General features: G+C 36.9%; 1 protein-coding gene across 1 annotated transcript; it reads right to left on the bottom strand.

Annotated features, from left to right (window-relative positions):
* Positions 1-10,763: 10,763 nt before the first annotated feature.
* LOC124366927 (venom carboxylesterase-6-like) lies at positions 10,764-12,465 on the bottom strand. The gene has a single exon (XM_046823535.1). It carries the CDS (start codon positions 12,409-12,411, stop codon positions 10,915-10,917), a length of 1,497 nt encoding a protein of 498 aa, XP_046679491.1. The 5' UTR covers positions 12,412-12,465; the 3' UTR covers positions 10,764-10,914.
* Between the last annotated feature and the right edge of the window lie 229 nt (positions 12,466-12,694).

Raw genomic sequence — 12,694 nt, 5'->3', positions numbered from 1 at the left:
AGAGGAGGCCAACAGCAATGCACCCATAGTTTGACTACTATTAATTGTAATATTAATCGTCTCGTTATAAATATAAAATTGGGATTAAGAATGATAGCCTATTTTCGAATAAAGTCAACATTAAAACGTTTGAAAACCTTACTTACAAGGATCTATTATTTAAGAATAAGGATGTTAAAGATACGCAATATCAAAACTATACTCGTATTCAAGCTCGCTCGAAACTGAAGAACATTTTGAGACCGTTGAAAAGCACGATTCCACTGTCTACGCCCGGAGTTCACAAAATTCCATTTAGTGGCTTAGTCTACATTGAGCATATACAAAGGTCAATATCTACATGAATGAGTGAAGACGTAAGGCCCACGCAACGTCAGGATATGGGAAGTCCATAGAAGAACATAGATATAGAATAAAACGTGCATTACAATTCGGCAAGCAAAACCACTTGAAAATATTTCTGACTATTATCCAACGACAATAAAAGAAACCTTGGAAAAAATCAAGAGAGAAAATACTTCAGCAAGAAGATGCCGTCACTCTGTCTAAATAGAGCTTTAATCACAATCAAGTTCCGCCCCCTATACATATGAATGCGTGTTATCGGCAGTTTCGGTTGATTAACATCTGTTGATTAAAGATGGCACAGAAATGTTGAAATATTTCAAGTTGATAATTGTGTATAGTCAGTGAAAAATTAACCAATGTCGGTTTTATTGGTCCGTTGGTCAGCCAATCACGATTAAGTTCCACCACCTGTACAGACGGATGCGTGTTATTGGCAGTTTCGGTTTAACATCTGTTGACTGAAAATGGCATAACGGGGCTGAAATATTTCAAGAATATAGTTGTGTAATAATTGTTTTGGCGTGGTGTGAACCGAAATATGTTAATATTCGTATACATGTTTAACATCTGTTGACTGAAAATGGCATAACGGGGCTGAAATATTTCAAGAATATAGTTGTGTAATAATTGTTTTGGCGTGGTGTGAACCGAAATATGTTAATATTCGTATACATGTTTAACATCTGTTGACTGAAAATGGCATAACGGGGCTGAAATATTTCAAGAATATAGTTGTGTAATAATTGTTTTGGCGTGGTGTGAACCGAAATATGTTAATATTCGTATACATGTTTAACATCTGTTGACTGAAAATGGCATAACGGGGCTGAAATATTTCAAGAATATAGTTGTGTAATAATTGTTTTGGCGTGGTGTGAACCGAAATATGTTAATATTCGTATACATGTTTAACATCTGTTGACTGAAAATGGCATAACGGGGCTGAAATATTTCAAGAATATAGTTGTGTAATAATTGTTTTGGCGTGGTGTGAACCGAAATATGTTAATATTCGTATACATGTTTAACATCTGTTGACTGAAAATGGCATAACGGGGCTGAAATATTTCAAGAATATAGTTGTGTAATAATTGTTTTGGCGTGGTGTGAACCGAAATATGTTAATATTCGTATACATGTTTAACATCTGTTGACTGAAAATGGCATAACGGGGCTGAAATATTTCAAGAATATAGTTGTGTAATAATTGTTTTGGTTTGGTGGTGTGTGAAATATGTTAATATTCGTTACATGTTTAACATCTGTTGACTGAAAATGGCATAACGGGGCTGAAATATTTCAAGAATATAGTTGTGTAATAATTGTTTTGGCGTGGTGTGAACCGATATATGTTAATATTCGTATACATGTTTAACGTCTGTTGACTGAAAATGGCATAACGGGGCTGAAATATTTCAAGAATATAGTTGTGTAATAATTGTTTTGGCGTGGTGTGAACCGAAATATGTTAATATTCGTATACATGTTTAACATCTGTTGACTGAAAATGGCATAACGGGGCTGAAATATTTCAAGAATATAGTTGTGTAATAATTGTTTTGGCGTGGTGTGAACCGAAATATGTTAATATTCGTATACATGTTTAACGTCTGTTGACTGAAAATGGCATAACGGGGCTGAAATATTTCAAGAATATAGTTGTGTAATAATTGTTTTGGCGTGGTGTGAACCGAAATATGTTAATATTCGTATACATGTTTAACATCTGTTGACTGAAAATGGCATAACGGGGCTGAAATATTTCAAGAATATAGTTGTGTAATAATTGTTTTGGCGTGGTGTGAACCGAAATATGTTAATATTCGTATACATGTTTAACATCTGTTGACTGAAAATGGCATAACGGGGCTGAAATATTTCAAGAATATAGTTGTGTAATAATTGTTTTGGCGTGGTGTGAACCGAAATATGTTAATATTCGTATACATGTTTAACATCTGTTGACTGAAAATGGCATAACGGGGCTGAAATATTTCAAGAATATAGTTGTGTAATAATTGTTTTGGCGTGGTGTGAACCGAAATATGTTAATATTCGTATACATGTTTAACATCTGTTGACTGAAAATGGCATAACGGGGCTGAAATATTTCAAGAATATAGTTGTGTAATAATTGTTTTGGCGTGGTGTGAACCGAAATATGTTAATATTCGTATACATGTTTAACGTCTGTTGACTGAAAATGGCATAACGGGGCTGAAATATTTCAAGAATATAGTTGTGTAATAATTGTTTTGGCGTGGTGTGAACCGAAATATGTTAATATTCGTATACATGTTTAACATCTGTTGACTGAAAATGGCATAACGGGGCTGAAATATTTCAAGAATATAGTTGTGTAATAATTGTTTTGGCGTGGTGTGAACCGAAATATGTTAATATTCGTATTTCGATACATGTTTAATTTTTGGGTGAAAATTGAAAATTAGTATCTTGGTGTTTTTATTAGCTTTTTGGTATTTTCAAGAAGTATGCATAATTATAGCTACCTATAATAAATGCAATATTTTCTTCAATAAATGTTACCGGTATTCTTTATTATACTACTATTTATAAAATTGTAAATACGTCCACACTTACATAACGTTTTTACGGCTTAGCTTAGCTTGAGCTTTAATGTACTGCCATTAATTTTTTTAGCACTAATTTCTATAAGCATACTTTATCTTTTTAAGTTTACCATTATAAATGTTATTTGCATATGTTTTGTTGGCCACCCAAAAACTAACTTTACTATTTTGTTGGAATCCCACGTTAATAAGTAGTTGTAATAAAGCATCTTGCATCTTGTATTTTGATACGATATGAAAGAAAAAAGTTTGTGAGTCGAAACAGCTCGCAGATGGTCCTCACTCCTACATGAAAGTGTAGAAAAAGGAATGTTTATAATTACAGAGGTGTATTCCAGTTGTACTTACATAAGTAATAACCTTAAATAGAATACAAATAATTAAGCCTCTTCAAGTGAATAACGTTTGTTTTAAGGATAAACTAAAAAAATAAAAAGTATTGGTTATCAATTACGCAGCAGAATTTGCAGATAATGTTCTTAACGTTAGAATAAAAATCTACTTGTATCGATTCATCAATGCTAAGAGTATTGCATTTTGAACATTGATGATTTTATAACATGCACCTTTTTCGTCTGCTGGAAAGCTAGATATTAGAATGTAAAGACTATCATTGACGCCTGGATTTCACTCACTTCATTACCTCTGTTTGTGTTATCTCAAAGATAAAGCATTTCGTAGCTTATAATTTATATTTAAAGACAAAGAAATAAACATGTGAGCAAACTATAAGTGAAACTAAATTAATATCATAAGATGTGCTAAAATATTGCATGACTAATTCACAAAACTCTGACAGTAAAGTTTGACGACGAACTGTAGAATATTATAAATATAAAGTAAGATTTACCAACTGTGAGTTCTACAACGGAGAAGTAGCATCTCTCTTAATTAAAACTAAAGACAACTTTTAAATATAATTTCTGGAATTGTAATTAAAACTTTACCCAATTATATGCTTGACGCAGACTGCTCCCCGACATAAGTTAATTGAAGTTAATGGTTTCTAATTTCAACCTGGCTTATTCAGTTGAATCTTCAGTAAGCTTACGAAGTCGTAACTAGAACATAAATAATGTCTTTGTATTAATTCCTTGTAAATAGTTATGGCTAAATTCAAAAATTCTCCAAAATAGCTTTATATAATTTTTTATACAAGTTATTAAACCCAAAGAACTGATTTCCAGTGTTACCAACAAGGTTTAGTGAATTTGTATTTTAACTGTATTTCCTCGCTTATGATATAGCGCGAAATCACTTGAAGGAAGCTGCGTAAAACTCTAGTTTAAAACAAGATTCAGTTTAGATTTACTAAAATTATATATATATATATATATATATATATATAATATATATATATTAATTACACTTAAATAAACATAATATTTTCTCCAGTAAAGTCAATCAAAATATGTCCCACCTTTGTCTAATGACAAAGTCAAATACTTATATTATAAAGGATTTTTTTAAAAAGACAGTAAACAATAATGAGGAGTAACACACTATAAAAACTGTTAGAATGAATAATGAGCATCTACGGTACATGAGGATGAATGTTGCCTGCCAGCAGCATTAGGAGATCTCTTGGGATATCCGTGATGTACTACAGAGCACAATTACACGCTTATTGACTGCACTGAACTACCGTGAACTACTTTACCATGGAGATGACAGTGTTTTATATTTTGATGCATTACAGAGCACAATTACACGCTTATTGACTGCACTGAACTACCGTGAACTACTTTACCATGGAGATGACAGTGTTTTCTATTTTGTTGCATTATAGAGCACAATTACACGCTTATTGACTGCACTGAACTACCGTGAACTGCTTTCCCATGGAGATGACAGCGTTTTTTTCTATTTTGTTGCATTACAAAGCACAATTACACGCTTATTGACTGCACTGAACTACCGTGAACTACTTTACCATGGAGATGACAGTGTTTTCTATTTTGTTGCATTACAAAGCACAATTACACGCTTATTGACTGCACTGAACTACCGTGAACTACTTTACCATGGAGATGACAGTGTTTTCTATTTTGTTGCATTATAGAGCACAATTACACGCTTATTGACTGCACTGAACTACCGTGAACTGCTTTACCATGGAGATGACAGCGTTTTCTATTTTGATGCATTATAGAGCACAATTACACGCTTATTGACTGCACTGAACTACCGTGAACTGCTTTACCATGGAGATGACAGCGTTTTCTATTTTGACGCATTATAGAGCACAATTTACACGCTTACTGACTGCACTGAACTACCGTGAACTGCTTTACCATGGAGATGATAACGTTTTCTATTTTGATGCATTATAGAGCACAATTACACGCTTATTGACTGCACTGAACTACCGTGAACTGCTTTACCATGGAGATGTAAGTGATTTATATTTTGATGCATTATACAGCACAATTACACGCTTATTGACTGCACTGAACTACCGTGAACTGCTTTACCATGGAGATGACAGCGTTTTCTATTATGATGCATTATAGAGCACAATTACACGATTATTGACTGCACTGAGCTACCGTGCACTGCTTTTACCATGGAGATGTCAGTGATTTATATTTTGATGCACTATAGGGCCACAATTACACGCATATTGACTGCACTGAGCTATAGTGAACTGCTTTACCATGGAGATGTCAGTGATTTATATTTTGATGCACTATAGAGCACAATTACACGCATATTGACTGCACTGAGCTACCGTGCACTGCTTTACCATGGAGATGTCAGTGATTTATATTTTGATGCACTATAGAGCACAATTACACGCATATTGAACTGCACTGAGCTACCGTGCACTGCTTTACCATGGAGATGTCAGTGATTTATATTTTGATGCACTATAGAGCACAATTACACGCATATTGACTGCACTGAGCTATAGTGAACTGCTTTACCATGGAGATGTCAGTGATTTATATTTTGATGCACTATAGAGCACAATTACACGCATATTGACTGCACTGAGCTACCGTGCACTGCTTTACCATGGAGATGTCCAGTGATTTATATTTTGATGCACTATAGAGCACAATTACACGCATATTGACTGCACTGAGCTACCGTGCACTGCTTTACCATGGAGATGTCAGTGATTTATATTTTGATGCACTATAGAGCACAATTACACGCATATTGACATGCACTGAGCTACCGTGCACTGCTTTACCATGGAGATGTCAGTGATTTTATATTTTGATGCACTATAGAGCACAATTACACGCATATTGACTGCACTGAGCTACCGTGCACTGCTTTACCATGGAGATGACAGCGTTTTCTATTTTGATGCATTATAGAGCACAATTACACGCTTATTGACTGCACTGAGCTACCGTGCACTGCTTTACCATGGAGATGTCAGTGATTTATATTTTGATGCACTAATAGAGCACAATTACACGCATTATTGACTGCACTGAGCTACCGTGCAACTGCTTTCCCATGGAGATGAACATCGTTTTCTATTTTGATGCATTATAGAGCACAATTACACGCTTATTGACAGCACTGAACTACCGTGAACTGCTTTACCATGGAGAAGACAGCGTTTTTTATTTTGATGCATTTATAGAGCACAATTACACGCTTATTGACAGCACTGAACTACCGTGAACTGCTTTACCATGGAGATGACAGCGTTTTCTCTTTTGATGCATTATAGAGCACAATTACACGCTTATTGACTGCACTGAACTATCGTGAACTGCTTTCCCATGGAGATGACATCGTTTTCTATTTTGATGCATTATAGAGCACAATTACACGCTTATTGGACAGCACTGAACTACCGTGAACTGCTTTACCATGGAGAAGACAGCGTTTTTTTATTTTGATGCATTATAGAGCACAATTACACGCTTATTGACAGCACTGAACTACCGTGAACTGCTTTCCCATGGAGATGACAGCGTTTTCTCTTTTGATGCATTATAGAGCACAATTACACGCTTATTGACTGCACTGAACTATCGTGAAATGCTTTACCATGGAGATGACAGCGTTTTTCTATTTTTGACGCATTATAGAGCACATTTACACGCTTACTGACTGCACTGAACTACCGTGAACTGCTTTCCCATGGAGATGACAGCGTTTTCTATTTTGATGCATTATAGAGCACAATTACACGCTTATTGACTGCACTGAACTACCGTTGAACTGCTTTACTATGGAGATGACAGTGATTTATATTTTGATGCATTATAGAGCACAATTACACGCATATTGGCTGCACTGAGCTACCTTTAACTGCTTTACCATGGAGATGTCAGTGATTTATATTTTGATGCATTATAGAGCACAATTACACGCATATTGGCTGCACTGAGCTATAGTGAACTGCTTTACTATGGAGATGTCAGTGATTTTTATTTTGATGCATTATAGAGCCCAATTACTCGCATATTGGCTGCACTGAGCTACTTTTAACTGCTTTACCATGAAGATGTCAGTGATTTTTATTTGATGCATTATAGAGCACAATTACACGCATATTGGCTGCACTGAGCTACTTTTAACTGCTTTACCATGAAGATGTCAGTGATTTATATTTTGATGCATTATAGGGCACAAATTACACGCATATTGGCTGCACTGAGCTACAGTGAACTGCTTTTACTATGGAGATGTCAGTGATTTTTATTTTGATGCATTATAGAGCACAATTACACGCATATTGGCTGCACTGAGCTACTTTTAACTGCTTTACTATGGAGATGTCAGTGATTTTTATTTTGATGCATTATAGAGCACAATTACACGCATATTGGCTGTACTGAGCTACAGTGAACTGCTTTACTATGGAGATGTCAGTGATTTATATTTTGATGCATTATAGAGCACAATTACACGCATATTGGCTGCACTGAGCTACAGTGAACTGCTTTACTATGGAGATGTCAGTGATTTATATTTTGATGCATTATAGAGCACAATTACACGCATATTGGCTGCACTGAGCTACTTTTAACTGCTTTACTATGGAGATGTCAGTGATTTTTTATTTTGATGCATTATAGAGCACAATTACACGCATATTGGCTGCACTGAGCTACAGTGAACTGCTTTACTATGGAGATGTCAGTGATTTATATTTTGATGCATTATAGAGCACAATTACACGCTTATTGACAGCACTGAACTACCGTGAATTTGCTTTTACCATGGAGATGACAGCGTTTTCTCTTTTGATGCATTATAGAGGCACAATTACACGCTTATTGACTGCACTGAACTATCGTGAAATGCTTTACCATGGAGATGACAGCGTTTTCTATTTTGACGCATTATAGAGCACATTTACACGCTTACTGACTGCACTGAACTACCGTGAACTGCTTTCCCATGGAGATGACAGCGTTTTCTATTTTGATGCATTATAGAGCACAATTACACGCTTATTGACTGCACTGAACTACCGTGAACTGCTTTACTATGGAGATGACAGTGATTTATATTTTGATGCATTATAGAGCACAATTACACGCATATTGGCTGCACTGAGCTACCTTTAACTGCTTTACCATGGAGATGTCAGTGATTTATATTTTGATGCATTATAGAGCACAATTACACGCATATTGGCTGCACTGAGCTACTTTTAACTGCTTTACCATGGAGATGTCAGTGTTTTATATTCTATGCATTATAGACCACAATTACACGCTTATTGGCTGAACTGAGCTACAGTGAACTGCTTTACCATGCGATCTTAGTGTTTTTTACTTATTATATTATTATATTTATTTATATAGCATAATTACACCCTTCTCGACTGAGCTACCCTATACAGGTATATCATGATTGTTATATTCAAATATAAACTATAACTTTGGAATTGTAAACAAGTATCGAAATACAAATATAATATTAATTTCAGTGTGAGGTTTAATTTCATTAAACGTGTTCTTGACAACACATTGTCGAACACTAAACATTTACAGATTAGATGAACGCTAGGAGTGTTATTTCCCGAGGGGCTGTAACATTCTTATTCTGTTTCTCTGCCCGTCTGTCTATCTTTTTGCATGATATCTTGAGATCATATATTTTTAACGTATTCGAATAAGTTTCAAAATATTAATTTTGCTTTTAAGTTGTAAGTGTAATTTTTATATTTGTGGCTTGATACTCATACATTTGGACCTATTCATAAACGACGCGTGAGTTGTTATTCACAAAAAACTGATTTAATTGGTATTACATATAAGTATTTTTCAAAATGTTATTTAATTTTATTGCCAATATATTTTTATTTTCATTTCTGAAATATATATTGATAATGAAAAACCATGATTCCAATTGTCTTACTGCCAATCTTTGGTTTAAATAATGTCAATCTGTTCGTCGAAGATCACTTTCACGGGGATATTAAGTGACTAGAAGTACTCCGCGGTTTCGCACGCTAGTTAGTAGGTTGTACGTGTAAGAGCTCTGCTGTTTAGAGTAATACATTACACCACCATTGTTGTTTGCCTTCATCCTATGATCAAAACAATATGTTAAAAGTGTATATTTATAGCCAATGTAATTTAATTCGGCCTTAGTATTTTTTTATTCCGTTGTTGGTTTTGCCCTTTTCCCGATCAAGTAAATATATATACACACACAGCTCTGAGATGTCTACTTCAGTCAAAATTCAACTATGATGTGTTGAAATTTTAAATAGAAGTTTAAATAACAGTCTTGTAACTTTGAATTTTTTATAAAATAATAAATATTTAGTAAACGATTATTAGTATTGAAATAATTCCATATTACTGACATGTACTGCTGAAAGATCGTTCTCAACATTGAAACGGGTCAAGAACTTTTTAAGGGACAAAATGGGACCTTACTCTCTGTCTACTAAGGGAAAATATCAGTTGTCTAGACCCTCTCTCCCGAACTTTTTCCTAGCTACGTTTTGCAACCAAAGGCACTTTCGCATTTATTTTACTATTAGATTACTTTCACCTTTTTACTACAATTGAGGCTAACCGATCATTAGTATGGGATAGTAAATTACCAACATTAATAAATAAATGTTTACTGTTTAACGTTGTTTCTAATCTTTTGGAAAAAAAAAAATCTAATTTCAATTTTTTAAATATATTTAAAAATTTCATTTCCAAAAATATACAAATATTTAGTTTTTAATATCTTAATTATTGAACTGGTAAATAAAAGAGTCTGGCAGATTAAAAATTGTAATATATTTTTGTGTATGTATACATATATGTATATTCATAGTACTGTATACATTTAGAAATATAATTATTTAGCCAAAAATATACTGAAAGAGTATTAGAATAAATTTAAATTAATAATTCATAAAAGCACTGTTGAAAGCAGTAAATTTACTACATTGTAGTACAAACTAGTACAAAGATTTTGTAATATATGTTGTAGTATTCAGTATGGAATAAAAGAGCATTCGTGTATATTAAGTAATGCTATTTATTTTAAGTAAATATTCCAAATAATAATAAGCTCTTAGTATACAGTAAACTTATATTTTTATTTTTAAGAACAGTTTCAGTGAATAATTTGCAAATCCAGTTGGTTAAATTGTAATTACTTTAGGTAAAATGCAATTTTATTTATAATAATAATTAGCAATGTTTACTATATTAAATGACATAAATGACAATTGAAAGTCTTACAATACTCGATTTATTACATCTTATTTACTCTGAGATAATATTTACCATAACAGTTTAAATACCATATATGTATTTAAAGCACAGATGTTATTTATAACTCATCTTTAACTGGCGTTAAACCGACCACGTTTTGGAGTTCTTCAAATTCCAAAGAGTCCCAGAACTCCCTGTTGCCTAAATCAGGAGACGTCTGCTGCTTGATGTCCTGTCCAGAGTTGATCAGCAAGTACACAAAGTTCGTTTCCGGATCCACATCAGAATCAACAGGATCCCACTGGGTTGCGGCATCAGGAGACGGTTTACCGGTGGTGATGAAGCTGGTCCAGATGTTGATCATCTTCAGTGAGACGGCCCTGTCCTCCTCTGTCTCCAGAGGGGTGAGGAATGGGTCGGCTCAAGAGGTAGATAAGATCGTCTGCGTGGCTGACTCCTACTGTCACGTTATTCCTCGTCAGGAACAAGGAGATACTGTACTTCCCGGGGTAGGCGAACTTGTAGAAGTACACGGGGGATCTGGTGACTGCCGCTTGAGCCCTGGCGGCCTTCTCCATGTCGACCACAAACATTCTGTCTCCGATCATCTGTATCACCTTATCTCTGGTCTCCAGGGATATCTCCTGATCCTGGAGATAGAACTGTCTGATCTGCTCACTGACGATGTCCAAGCTCTCTGGTGGGACGGTATAGTTGTAGTCCAGTAGGTGAGGGGCGATCCTGGTCCAGTTGACGTTGAGCTCGTGCAAAAGTTCCTCTCTGTCCACGAAGGAAGCGCCCGGGTAGAGACCTTCGTGTGCCGTGACGCTAACGAGCCAAGGCAAGTCGGACACCGCGCCCTCAGCGATCAGCTTGTAAGGATGTTCGGCCAGGAACGGGTGCAACCCTCCCGCTTCGACGACGACCCCGAAAGGAGCGATGGGCTGGGTCAGCCAAGGCCAGTACAAGGACTTGAGCTGCGCGAGTATCTTCCTGCCAGGCCTTCTCTTCAAACATTGCATCATCGGTTTTGACGTGTCCGTGGGGCATCCTAGAGAAGCCGCGAGCTGCTTGGCTTTCTCGACCGGTGATTCGGCGAGGACCCAAGGGTTGAAGGCGGACCCGCTCATCGAGATCCCTCTCTTGAACAGACCGGTCGACAGCGGTGACAGGTAGTGTAGGTGGACACTCGCTCCGCCTGCCGACATTCCGGACACGGTCACCTCAAACCTGTTCCCTCCGAAGGATCCTATATTCTCTTGAATCCACTTCAAAGCGAGGACTTGGTCCTTCAGGCCGTTGTTTCCCGGCGTGACTTCGTCCCCGGTGCTCAGGAAGCCGAAAGGGCCCAGCCGGTAGTTGACGGAGACGTAGACGATGTCTGTCCTGTCTAGGAGGAAGTGGGGGGTGAAGATGTTGCCCGTGCCGTACATGAAGGCGCCGCCATGGAAGAAGACGAGGACGGGGAGCAGCGTGGAGTTGACGACAGTCGGGGTGTAAATGTTGAGGTAGAGGCAGTCCTCGTCACCCACGATGAGGTCGAGGTCGGGGAGGTCGTAGTTCAGCATGTGTTGGAGACACTCCGGAGGGAGCTGGGTGGCGGGCCACGATCCCACCCACCTCTGTGCCGGCCTCGGCTCTTCGAACTTGTTCTTGCCGACCGGCGGCTTCGCGTACGGCACTCCCAGGAATGCGTAGATCTTCTTCCCCTCGACGGTAACATCCTCGACACCCTCCAGCTCCCCGAGCCCGGTCGACACTGACGGACCGGCGCTACACGATCGCGAGACTAGCGAGAGCAACACAAGCAACAACACAGACATCGTTCTCCGCCTCTGGGCGACGACAGTCAGATACTCTGCGGCGAGGTTATCTGGGGACTCGGGATCATGGACCTTACGTTATCTGACCGCGCACACACTTGCGGACAATAATCCGATTAATCCACAAATATCGACTCGAGTGTTTTAATTAACTTTAATTTAATCGTATTATTGAACTGGGGAGTTACTTAATGCAATATCTGCAGCGCTATTGACAGTGAGATAGCATTTAAGTTTAATATTAATTGTTATTCATTACACACATTTGGCAATATTCTAATGT

Source organism: Homalodisca vitripennis, chromosome 7 (assembly GCF_021130785.1).
Source record: "Homalodisca vitripennis isolate AUS2020 chromosome 7, UT_GWSS_2.1, whole genome shotgun sequence".
NCBI classification, from domain to species: domain Eukaryota; kingdom Metazoa; phylum Arthropoda; class Insecta; order Hemiptera; family Cicadellidae; genus Homalodisca; species Homalodisca vitripennis.
The sequence above is the reverse complement of the archived record's forward strand: the minus strand, read 5'-3'. Positions and strand labels throughout refer to the sequence as shown.

Excerpts from the sequence above, each read along its gene's own strand:
- LOC124366927 (XM_046823535.1), bottom strand. The coding sequence starts at position 12,411 with ATGTCTGTGTTGTTGCTTGTGTTGCTCTCGCTAGTCTCGCGATCGTGT.